The 12,694-nt window shown below is 53.0% G+C and overlaps 1 protein-coding gene across 1 annotated transcript in view; it reads left to right on the top strand.

The window, feature by feature from the left end:
* The window catches only part of RAB6B (RAB6B, member RAS oncogene family), a 61,886-nt gene that overhangs the window by 20,661 nt on the left and 28,531 nt on the right, over positions 1 to 12,694 (top strand). The window contains exon 2 of the mRNA XM_036077089.2: positions 7,400 to 7,458. Within this exon, the coding sequence (XP_035932982.1) occupies positions 7,400 to 7,458 (59 nt within the window). The remainder of the gene's footprint in view (positions 1 to 7,399; positions 7,459 to 12,694) is intronic.

Raw genomic sequence — 12,694 nt, forward strand, 5'->3', positions numbered from 1 at the left:
ACACCCCTGCAGAGTAGGGACACTGGCCCAGGATGGCCTGGCTTCCTTCTGAGCTGCGGGGCAAGGACTGAGCCCTTCAGCTGGCAGGCCCTCCCCAGCACTCATACAGCTTTTCCCACTTGTGGTTTGGAAACTGAGCTGATGGAATACCTGAGTCACCTGGGCCCAACCTAGGAACAGGTTATTGGCCTCAGCCGTGGTGAAGCAGATTTGCCTTTTCAGTCCTGAGGGCTGCCTTCTGACAGCTACGGACATTCTCTGACCTGGGCCTGGCTGTGGGCCAAGGATGCAGAGACCATTTCCCTGGCATGTGGACTGCTCTCCTAAAAACACAGGTATCAAAGAGGTGGGCAGGCTGCCAGGGTGGCCTAGAAATGGCAGGGGGCTCTTCCAGGTCTTTCCTGCCTCCCACTCTGGGCCTAGCTCTGTGGCCCCAAGGAAAACCAGATGGAACCCCACTGTCCAGCAGCATCCCATAGCTAGTGTGGGTGGTAAATGTGAATGTGTGGCCTAGAACAGATTATGGGCCGAGGTTCTGGCTTAACTCAGCAAGAGGGCTAGGCTACCCTGTGGGCGGTTCATGCTCTGCCAGGTCTTGCCAGACCTTCCACAAAGTCTCCAGCTAATTTCTTGTGCTCTCCCTCATGTTCTGCCCCATTTCTGGCCTTCTCAGCAATCTCTCCACCACACCACACCCACACCCACACCTGCTATGGAGATGACAGGGTGGAGAGGGGTCCTTCATGGAGGGAGACAGTGTTAGAGCAAGAGTCTGGGGGGTCAGGGCCCACTCAGCTGTCAGCCTGTGGCCTGGACACAAGCCAAGCCCGGAGCCCTCATAGCCACTGACCCCAAGGTCCTGGGAGGGTTTGGCTTCACGTGGCAGCCATGCGGAAGTGTGGGTGACAGCTGTATGCAGAGGATACCTCAGCCTTACATCACCAGCTCCATCCAGTCCCTCCCCTGGGGACACCGTTCCACCTGATGCCCCGTCCCCACCAGTTAAGACCCAGCCCAAATGGCCACCTCCTTCAGGAGACCACTGCAGTTCTCCAACCTAGTGGCCTTGTCTTCTGGTTGGCTCTCAACAGTCCGTCCCAAGTTGCTTGGCACTTTAGGAATCTGCACCTGAATAGCTCCTCACTGGAGCAGGGCTGCAGGGGAGAGCAGAGATGCACCTGCTTTCTTGCTGGGAATTCTGTGCCCAGCATGGGCCTGGCACAGAGTAAGCCCCCAGTGGGTGTTTGTTGAGTGGGTAGAGAGGCCTCTGCAGCTACCTAGAAGCCACCCAAACGTACAAAAATCTGCTTATCTGGGACCCGCCCTGAGATGGGGACCGGAGCCTATGGGAGGCTGGTGGAGTGAGGTCCAGGTGGGTGCTGGTAGCTGATTGTGAAGGGCTGGCATTCAATACACATTGCACTGGTAGAATTTCCAGGGTGTATGGGACTGAGCTCATCTGGACAGGTTTGCAAAACCCCTGGGTCAGCAGCTCACAGTCGGATAAGAAAATAACTCTTTTATGATAATGACAATAGTGAAAAATAAGCTTAGATTCTCAGCTCATGAGACTGAAAAACTATTGCTAATAATTTTTTAAAGGTTTTCTTTCTGAATTTAGTGCTGGCATTTGTGCTTTGGCCTGACAATTAAAAAAAAAAAAACGAAAAACTTTTATGGGTGACCTGAATCCAGGTGATTTTACTTACTTGGGGTTTGCTCCTCATCCAGTTTTACTTAGGCTTAAGGAATGGCTCCATCATCTGCTAGTCACAAAGCCAGGTGACAGGGAGGTGTCCTGGGCTCTCCTCCGCATCTGACCAGTCACTAAGTCCTGCTCTCCCTAGCTCTGTTTCTCCCCAGCCCCACTGCCTCTGCTTTCACTGAGATCTGCTGTCTCTCGCTGGACTGCTGCCCCCAATCTGGCCCCTGTAAGCCATTCTGCCTGAAGTGCTGTAAGTTTTCCTCCTAAAGCACAGATCTGGTGCTCTGATTAAGTAATGCTCTATCACAAACACCCCAAAACTTAGTGGCATAAGACAATGTGAATATTCACTTTGCTCAGGAATCTGTATGGTTTGGACAGATCCTGGCAGGGAAGGTATGTTTCTGTTTCACTGGGCATCAGCTGATGGCTCCAGGGCTAGGGCCTGGAATCATTGGAAGGCTCCCTCACCCACAGGTCTGCTGCTGGTGGGGGCCTCCGTTTCTTGCCAGGCGGGTGTCTCCGTGTGGTCCTCCCTCACATAGGCTGCCTTGGGCTTCCTCACAGCATGGCGGCTGGGCTGAAGGGCCAGCTTCCAGACAGAGGCTGTGCTGCCTTTCCTCAGCCAGTCTTGAGAGTCACAGTGCCATTTCTGCCACAGTCACAGGCCCACCCAGGTCCCCCCCCCAGACAGAGTATCAGTGGTACATTGTAAAAAAACATGGGGATGGGGAATATTTGGTGGGCCATCATGGAAGTTATGAACGGCCACACCTGTTCCCACCACCTCTCTACTTAAGACCCTTCAGAAGCTGCCGCCACCCTTGGGAGAGAATCCATGCTCCTTGGTGTGTTCCCTGCCCTGCTGGCCTTGCCTCTCTCTGCCTTCCTTCCTTCCTCCCTTCCTTCCCTCCACAGCCAGCCCCAGAGGTGGATTTTGGTTTAAATCAACCCACCAGCCACAAGGAGCTTCCTTGAACAGTGTTTGTCACGTACGCTTCTCCTCACACACTGGTTGGGTTCCATTTTCCCTGAGACAGAACTCAGATGTGGAGACCTCCCAGTGTGTCCCCCATGGCTCCTGGACACATTTCTGCTCCCCCTGGCCTGTCGTCTCCTGTCCCTTGTCACGAGCTTTGTGTCTCTGCCTCTGTGCCTTTCCTCACACTGTTCCCTCCATCTGGAAGCCCCATTCTCCCTCACCCTCCCACAGCTTGGCGACTGCCCTGCCTCCTCCTTGTGGCCTTCCCGACTGCCCCGCCACCTGGGCCCCTGCTTTTTGTGATTTCCTGCTTTGCTGCCGGTCAGGCCTTTCCATAAACCAGCACAATGTTGTGCCTGGGGCGTGGACGATGGTGGCAGATCTGGATTTATACGCCAGCTCCAATGCTTACCAGCTCTGTGACCTTGCTGGCAATAACTAACTCATTGGATCGTGATGAGGATTCAATGAGGGAACCTAAGTTAAGCACCACATTTCTTGTCTGGCACTGAGTAGAAGCCCAGGAAGAGAGTCGGTCTCCTTCTTTGTAAAGACTCCTGGCAAATGCTCAGTAATGAATTTTTCTCACCCTCATTTGGTTGAAAGAGGAAAAATGCATCTCCCTGCTTAATCATGTGGGACTAAACTACCAGAAGATACTGCTGAGCCATGAGCAGAGAGAAGAGCTCAGTAACGATATGCCTGCTTATTGAATATAATCCTGCCAGTGGAGCCGAATCTTTGTCCTCAGGAACAGCTCTGCGTTGCTGCAGCGGTGTCCGGGAGCAGCTGTTAGAAGGCATGCGGGACAGGGTGACCTTGAGAACAGAGCTGCGAGGGGAGGACGGCTCCCAGAGGCGGCAGGGGCCGGTCGAATGCACGATGGATGCCGCCGCCCCTCCCGGGCCTCCCCCGCCTTTGGCGCAGTGGTAGTGCCCAGTCAGGTGACGGCTGCCGCGGTCCTGCCACCCCTTCACGCCGAGACTGAGAGAATAGGACGCCGAGGAGGTGGGGCAAGCTCGCCGTTTGCGGGTTCCCAAACCTTCCACCCAGGGCAGTTGTGGAGGGTCTGAGCCACATTATCCCGGCAGCTGTGGATGGAGTAGGGGTGGTCTCAGGGAAGCTCGGAGGCAGGCAAGAGGGTGGGCTTCTGCTCTGAGAAATGAGAAAGACGGGCCTGGGGGAACAGTAAGAAATTACTCCCTTTTGCAGCAAGTCAGTAATGAACCCATCATTCAGTCCAGGCCTCAGGTAGGGTGCCGGGCCCCAGGTGTTCAAGCCCGCTCACCCTCACATGCAGAGCCCCCCTTGTGCCTCTCACTTCCCAGTTTCTGACCTTCCAGATTGGGTCAAGCATGGCCCCACTGGGGAAAAGCCCCCCCATCTCTGTCTGGTCCCAAGGAAAAGGAGCCTTGGCTTGGTGGGGCCGTTTCCGGAATCCTATGACATCCGTAGTGGTGGTAGCAGGGACCTGGAAGAATCCTGAGACCCAGTTTGGCCCCAAGATGCTGAGGAGGGTCAGGGAGAGGAGCTTGTGCCCTGGTGAGGTCACCCCAGCCTGGCCCCACTCAGTCTGGCCCTGGGCAAATAGCTGTCAACTCATTTCCGTGTGTGTGAAAATGAGGATGGTGGGAGCACCTGCTTCAGAGTTGAGGCCTAAACTACGTTAAGGACTTAGCGTGGGGTTGCTGCAAGCGCAGAATTCCCGCAAGCTTCCGGTAGGGAGGGGTCTCGTGTATTCTGCTCACTGCTGTCAGGTAAATCTGTGCCTGGCACCCCTGGCACGTGCCTGGAGCACGCTCTGCAAATACAGGAGGCGTGTGCTGCCCACCATGGTTATTTTGGGAACGCGCAGGAAATCCTGGCGGGACTCCACACTTGAAAGTTCCTCCTGCACAGCCCCAGTGAACAGCTTGTCTCGGGACCTTCTTCTTCCACCTGGCAGTCACCCTGTGAGCCAGCACTCACCCACTGCCAGTGGCTGTTGTCTCGAGATGGAGTGACTTGGCCTTGTCACCCTGGTGGGGATTTTTTTTTTTTTTAAGATTTATTTATTTGAGAGAGAGAGACAGCGAGAGAAGGAACACAGCAGGGGGAGTGGGAGAGGGAGAAGGAGGCTCCCCGCTCAGCAGGGAGCCCGACGCGGGGCTCGATCCCGGGACCCAGGGATCATGGCCCCAGCTGAAGGCAGATGCCTAATGACTGAGCCACCCAGGCGCCCCCTGGTGGGGATTTCTCAGCCCTTGTGGGTATTTCTAAGTTCTCAGTCACTCCACGGACCTCCTTTTCCTCTGGTTACTTTCCGTGATTCCACGGTCTCTCCTCCCTGCCTGCTCGGCTACCCCAGGGAAAACCCAGTGCAGGAGGAGAACTGGTGTCATCCTTCCTGCTCCCCGTCCTGTTCCCTGATGCTCTCCCCTCTCCCCTCCAAGACGAGATGCGGTGTGTCACCACCTGGGGAAATTACTAGTGGGCCCTGCGACCCCTGTCTTCCTGAGTAGGTGGTAACTTTCCACTCTCTCTTAGAAAAGGAGGTTGCTGTGTTCTCTTTGATTTTGTCTGCCTCTTGCTGGCTCCAGGTTTTACTTTGTGGTCCCCTTAGCACTTTGCAGCCAGGCCTTTCTGTGTGGGAAACCTCCATTTCTCACCTTCATGTGAAAGTTAAGGGGAGATTTAAAGCAATTGGAAAGCACTTAACCGATTAATACCTTTTGGTTTCCAAGTTAGATTAGAAGAGATCATGGGTATGTCACTGCTCACCCCAGAGATGTTTGAAATAGAAATGTGGCCTTGTGACACCAGCTGGTATATGACCCAGCACTACCCCCCAGAGCTGGCATCAGACCCCCCCCCGTTGAAGGGCATGGCCCCGGTGAGACTGCCCCCGGCTTCAGATGCCAGCCACAAGTGGGCTGCCCAAGGACACCACACTTCTGACCACTGGCCCCAAATTCAGAGGTTCTCATGACCCTCCTCAGTTTCCGTAATTTACCAGAACAACTCACAGAAACTCTGGAAAGTGTTCTATTTATGATTATAGTTTGATTATAAAGGATACAAGTCAGAAACAGCCAAATGAAGAGACATATGATGGGCAAGGTCAAGCCAGTGGTCGTGGTAGTATTTTTTTTTAACCTGATATTCTGGAAATTGTCTCAATATCTCAGTTACCTGCTATCTCCTTCCACTTTTGAGCATTTCCTATGTGCCTGGCACTCTTACTTAATTCTTACCACTGCTCTTTGAAATCTTTGATGTTACTGTACCCATTTTAAAATGAGGAGCTGAGGTCCAGAGGAGCGATGGCCACCTCAAAATGACACAGCTAAACAGCACCCCAGCTAGGATTTGAATCCAGTTAATCACTTCTGGGTCAAAGATGGGGCCATCTAAATTTGCCCCAGTCTGTCAGCTGTGCCTTCTGGCTAGAAGACAATTGCCTTTCCCTTAGAAATGTTGGCTGTTGGAAGATGGTTGCTTGTCTCTTATATGGTGTACTACTAAGGCTTCAAAATTGGCAAAGGACCCTTCCCAGAGGAGCCAACTTGGGTTGCCCTGCTTCATCTAGGCAGTGACCAGCCACCCCACCAGACCCAGCCTGTGGACATCCCACCCAAAAATCAGGGAGAGGCAGGATGAAGAACCTTCAGGTGCTGACTCTTGCTTTCCCTGCCAGGGTTGTCTGTCTCCTGCAGCCCAGAGCAGGAGGGGCTCTGAGCCAAGCCCAGTTGGGCTAGTCTCCCCTCCGAGCCTCCCAGGCCCATGGCAGAGACTTGATGGGACAGTGTAGAGAAGCAGTCCCTGCTGGGCCTGACCCAGCAGATGTTCCTTTGTCACCCTTCCTCCCCTCCCAGATAATAAGAAATGCTGCGGTAGGCATTTCCGCCAATGCCAGGCCCCAGGGGACCTGCACAGGGTTAGGTCAGCAGCCAAGCCCCGCAGTTTGGGAAATTAGCAGCATTTGTGGAATTCCCAAGAGCCTACCTGGTTTCTCTCAGCCATGCCAGTGGTTCTTGTTTGGGGGTATTACTGTCCCTTCGAGGGCATTTGCAAATGTGGGAGGGGAGTCCTGGGTTGACATAGTGCCTAGGGATCGTGCCAGTGTTTACCTGGCAAGGTCCAAGGATGTTAAACATCCTGTGAGGAGCTAGACCATCAGGTACACGCTGCAAAAAATAGTCCTGCCCTTGAGAGACACTAGGTGATAGCCCATTTACTTCCACTGCCCCCATGGTTCCTTGGAAAACCACCCTCCTTACTAGTTCCCAGGCTGAGTGAATGGGGAAAAAAAGAGCATGCCTCCATCGCAGCCTGTGGCCAATGGCAAGGGTGTATTTCCAGGTGAACATGGGCCCAAGCGAGAGCAGCATCTTGTCTTATGCCAACTTGCTCTGATTCTTCATATATGGTTCTTGCCTCACTCTGGCTCTTGGGGTTCAAGGAAGACCTGGGTGTGGGTGGTGAGAATTCTTGGGGCCGGGGGGTCCTCCTGCTTGGTGCTGGCAAGAACTCCCCTACAGCCCACCCGTGGAGACTTGGCCACCTCACCTTGGGGTACCTGTCCGGGGGTCGGCCTTCTGCTTCCATTTCTGCATTTCATCCTTTCCTCTAGGCCTTTTTGTTTCCTTATCTGTTTGCTTCACATGATACGTATTTAGAGGAGTCTAGTGTACCTGCCCCAGCTGAACCCCCCTCTTCTTCTTGTTTTGCAGTCGGGAAGACGTCTCTGATCACGCGGTTCATGTACGACAGCTTCGACAACACATACCAGGTGAGGTCCTGGGTGCCCCTGCCTCCCCCACCGTGTCTGCAGCCAAGACGGCCGCCTAGAGACCATGCCGGCCTCTCCCCAGGGCTTGCTCATGCTGGACGAGAGCGCGATGGTGCTGGGGCCCCTCGGCGTCTATTTTTGCCTCGGAAAAGCTTCCCCTCCGTGCGCTGGCCCCAGCCCAGTAAAGACCCAGAGCCCTTTTGAAAATCCAAACCCTGGTAAAGGAAACACTTTCAAGAGGAAAATTCTAAAAACAGAGAGGACACGTTTCAGTCTCTGTTCTCTTGCTCCCCGTGGGCAGGTCTAAACCATCACAGTGTTTGGTTCCTTGGAGTGTCGTCATGTAGAGGAGAATGGATAGGCAAGATGTAAAAAGAGGGAGATGAAAATTAGAGCAGTAAGAGAACTTGCTCCTCAAGCATGGTTGTGTTTGCTGGACTTCTACACGCAAGTGCGTGCATGTGTGTGAGCACGCACGGTTGCTGAGGCACTTCCTTCCCAGAGAGGCTGGTTGTGATGGGCTTGCACTGCTGTTCGAGGGCAGGAGGCTGAACAGAGGGACCTCTGTGGCTCCTGGCTCTCGAGAGAGGTCTGGGGCCAACCAGTGGCCCAGAGGTGGCTCCCAGAGGCCCAAAGCCTGAGCTCCTGGGAGTTCGTAACATTGCACTCTCCTGGCCTTACTGCTGAGTTAGGAGGGTTGTGCAGATGAAGTGAATTTCCCCTGCAGCTATGGCTTTTTGTGAAAGGCACCAAACTGCATCATTTCAACTATTTTTAAGGAAAAAAAGATATTTTCTTCCTTAACAGAGACAAATAATCATTTTTCTAAGCCAGTGAGTTCTGTAAGATACTAGTTCTAAGAGATGTTAGCTGGTGTTACTCGAGAAGAAAAGGTAGGGACGAAGGTTCAGTGCTTATACAGATTTCGGGAACACTGGTAAACAAAACCAGTCGACTTTTTTACTGCAGGACTTCTCAAGGCTTTTACTACATCGATACATGGTTTTGATTTGCTGATTGAGGGATATAGTGTGCAGGATCTCCCAGATGTGTTTGATCATGAATCCTTTTGTTCCTGAGTCCTCAGAGGACACGTATTTATAGCACAAACTGGGGACTGCTGTGCAAAGAGGTCCCTCTCTTCCCTGGACTTACAGAGGATGTGGAGCCCAGCTCAGTGCAGATTACAGTCCTGTGTCTGCTCTTTAGTCTGTCTGTCTCCCTCAGGACCAGTCCTCGTCTTTGCCTCAAATACACTCTCTCTGCCTCCTCTAATTCCCTGCTTTTCCTCTGCTGTGTCTGAAATACCAGATAACTAATGGCCTTGGGAGGAGTTGGCTGAGGGTGTAAGAACATGCCGCTCTGGGCGGGGGCCCTGAGTTCTCTGCACAACCCTGGGCCCTGGCTTTAGAATGTGTCTTGGCCACACTGTCTTCATTGTGTTCTCTCCAGGCCAGGCCCGAGGCCTCCCCATAAGGGAATTCTGCCACATCAGTCTTCCTTTGAGATTGCAGTTCTAACAGACTTCAGGTCTGAAGTCTAACTGGGTATGCATTTTATTTGTGTGTGTGCGTGTTTGTATATGAATGACCTTGCAGATATTATTTTGATTATTTGATTTTTTTTAAAATACTAAGTTATTTATAATGCCTCTCATAGGTGTCCCATTGGAAACAATGGGACTCTTGGCTGGCTACTGTTCTTGGTTGTAGGTAGCAGCAGATATGGCCCCAGGGCCTTTGCAGTGACCAGTGATTCTCACGGGCTTGGATCAAGGCCTCAACTCCTCCCCATGTCCTTTGAGTTTCTTAGAATCTCCTCCTACCTCCATCTCCATTGTCCTCTCCTATTGCCTACTGCTTGCCTGCATCCTGTGGTCCTGCAGGTCTCTACTCGCTGCTCCCCACACGGGCGACAGTCACACCTCCGCACTTTGGCTCATAGTGTCACCTCAGCTAGAATGACCTTCCCTCTCCACTTCTCTGCTGTAAACATTCTTCTGACTCATCAAGACTCAGAGCACTTGTTTGCTCTGCAGGTGGGGCCCTCCCTCTTCTCTCTAGTACGGCGCCCTCTGCCCTAGCACGTTGTCCTCAGGTCTCGGTTAGTGTCGCAGTTCCACAAGAACTCCTGTGTGCTCTGGCCCCTTGGACGGGCTCTGCATTTGGCTGAGGCCAGGACCGCTCAGATCTGCCACTGCATTCGTAGGCCCAGCATAGGGCCTGGCCATGGCTGGTGTCAAGCGCCTGCTGGTACCGAAGTGGCTTGGAGAGGCACTCTCTGCCGTGGTTTGCAGACCCCACCAGGCCGAGAGGCCACAGGGGCCAGATGTCTTGGTGAGAAGGAGAGAAAGCCTAAAGGGGAGCAGGACCTTCCCCACTCGGGGCTTTTTTGACTTTGTTATTGCAGCAGATAGAATTTCTTTCCCAATGCTCTTTAAAGTGGTAATTAGGCTGGGAGGCCAGGGATACAAATCTGTGCATACACAGTCCATTTTAATGAACTCTCTGGAGAAAGAGAGGGGGAAATGGTATTGTTTATTTTGTTTTTCTGAAGATGGTGGCAGAGACATTTGGGAAGTAGACAAGATCCCCAAGGGCTCTGGGGAATGTTCCTGGCCACTCCCCACCAACCCCCTCAAACATCCTCTTCATCAGCCAGCAGAGCCCCCCACCTCCCCATTACTGAGACACTCAGTTCCCAGGACAGAATCATCCCTCCTTCTCTCCCATCCTTTTGTATGCTTCTGGCTCTGATCTCCGTGTTCCTCATTCACTCATTCTGACAGCAGATGTTTGTCAAGTGCCTTCTCTGTGTCTGGAGGGACAGTGGGAGGCCCTCAGCTGGGGCATGGAGGGCAGGGGCGGTTCAACCGCATGCTGGGTGGCAGTGTGTGAGCCCTCCCTCAGTCTGGGGCTGGATAAGCCTGAGGCCCTGAGGGGCTGGCATGAGGACTTGTGAGGACCAGGAGCATGCAGAGCTGGGTTTCTTTGTTCCACCCCTCGGAGGGGTCCTGTCTGCCTGGCAGGCCCCGGGGGTTGCCACCTTGTCAGCCGGCAGGCCTCAGGAGATCAGGCCCCCTGCCACCTCCTGCCTGGCACGGCCCCTGCTCCAACACACATGCCCCTTGTTCTCCTCTTGACACATTTGCTAACCAGCCTCTCACCACCCCTCCCATCGCCCCATCTAAAGCCATTCACCTGAAGAAGCCAAAGATCAAGACTTACAGCCTGGTGAGATGAACGTCTGCAATAATTCTCTTGTATAAAACCCCAACTAAAAAACTGCTTTCAAAAGTTGTCGTAGAAGACAACTTCTGGTACCCGCACTGTGGTAAGACTTGACCCCCTGTGTAGCCCCGATGAAACACACCTGCAGGCCTGGTCCTTGGGCCATCCGTTGGAAACCTGCACTAGCGCCATGACGGGAGGTTTCATGCCCCTGCGGGGGGCCACTGGGAGCAGAGGCCAGGATTTGGAAGCAGCAGTCTTCCGGGGTTTCTCATGGGTCCCTCAGGGGCTCTCTGTTTTGGCTGTATATTAGCACCACCTACGGGGGAGATGACCCGCAGACCCACAGGCCATCTCAGGCAGTAGCATTTTTTAAATCTCTGAGGTGTTGGAGATGACCTTCTAGCCAAGGCCAGAGCCAGCGGCCTATCCCTAGATCTCCCACCACAGCACAAGTTAGGAGACCGCTGACCCAAGGGGCTGCGTGGGGAGAGGGCCCCAACCTGCGGGAGCTTACTCGGCGGCTCCAAGAGCACAGGACCCTTTCTGAAGGACTGGGAGGCTTCGCCTGTGCTGGGTCCCTCTGGGGATCCCACGGAGCCTGTGGGAAAGGAACAGCACAGCTGAGTCTGCTGTGCCGGCCCAGGCCGGGGGTTGTCCGAGGAGCCCTCACCCCCTCAGTGATCTGCACCATCACTGCTGGCTCTGCCCGAGGCTTTCCTCTCCCCTCTGGGCTCTGGGTTTGCTTCCTGCGGCTGCCATAGCAAATGACCATAAACTGAGTAGTTTTAAACAACAGAATCTAATTTCTCACTGTTCTGGAAGCCAGAAGTCTAGAACCAGGATGTGGCGGAGCCACACTCCCTCTGAAGGTTCTGGGAGAAAAATCCTTCCTTGTGCCTCCCCCACAGTGTCCAGCAGCTACAGGTCGCAGCCCCTTGTGAGGCTGCGAAGCTCCAGTCTCTGCCTCGGTCTTCATGTGGCCTTCTCCTCTCTGGGCCTCTGTGTGTCCTCTCCTCTTCTTAAAGGGACAGCACTCGTTAGATTTAGGGGCCTATCCCAAATGCAGGATGATTCTTCGTCTTGAGATTCTTAACTGATTACATCTACAAAGACCCTATTTCCAAATAAGGTCACATTCTGACATTCCAGGTGGACATGAATTTGGGGTGGGACATTCTTCAACCCACTATGGCACCTCCCAGTCTGATGCCACTGGGGATCAGACCTTCTGGCCTGGGCCTCAGCACCATCTGGAGCTTCAGACAAGGCAGGGATTGGTGGCTGTTCTAGTGGGCACAGAAAATTTCTGGGAGGGGAGCATGGGACAATATCACTGTAGCTTTGCTGGAGGGAGGAATGATTATGTGCTAAAGGAGGAGCCTTTGTGGAAGTCCAAAGTGTAATGATGTGTGTGTGTGGTGGGGAAGGGTCTGCCTGTTGCTGTGGAGGGTAAGAGTGGGGCCTTTGGTTGGATTATTGGCAGGCTGCATTTTGAGGTTCATGGGCCTTACACACTTTTGCCTTTATGGGTACTTTGCTCCTTCCTTCATTAAACATGTGTATATATATATATATATATATATATATATATATATATATAAAATTATATTTTACAACTGTTGTTAAAAGAACATATAATCCAGACTAGATTCATTATTACCTATTTATTATTATGTTCATTTTTCTCTTGATTTTAAAAGAAATTAAAAGTTAAAAAATATTTTTATGGCCCCCTAAAAGTACCCTGGGCCCTACACTCTGAGCCTGCCCTGCCTTGTGGATACACGGGCCCAGATGTTGGGACTGTGGAAGGCCCTGGAAGCTCAGAGAGGCTTGGGCTCATGAGGCAGGAAACAGAGAGCTATTGGGGGTTCCTACTATGGGCACTGGTGGGAGCAAAGATTTCAGAGTTTGTAGGAGCCAGATGTGGAGTGCTGGGCTGGGGCAGGGGTGATGGTTGCAGGCAGGGCTCACACAGACCTGGATGCAGCTATGTGGGGCAG

The sequence above is a fragment of the Halichoerus grypus genome, chromosome 1, assembly GCF_964656455.1.
Source record: "Halichoerus grypus chromosome 1, mHalGry1.hap1.1, whole genome shotgun sequence".
Lineage (NCBI taxonomy): Eukaryota > Metazoa > Chordata > Mammalia > Carnivora > Phocidae > Halichoerus > Halichoerus grypus.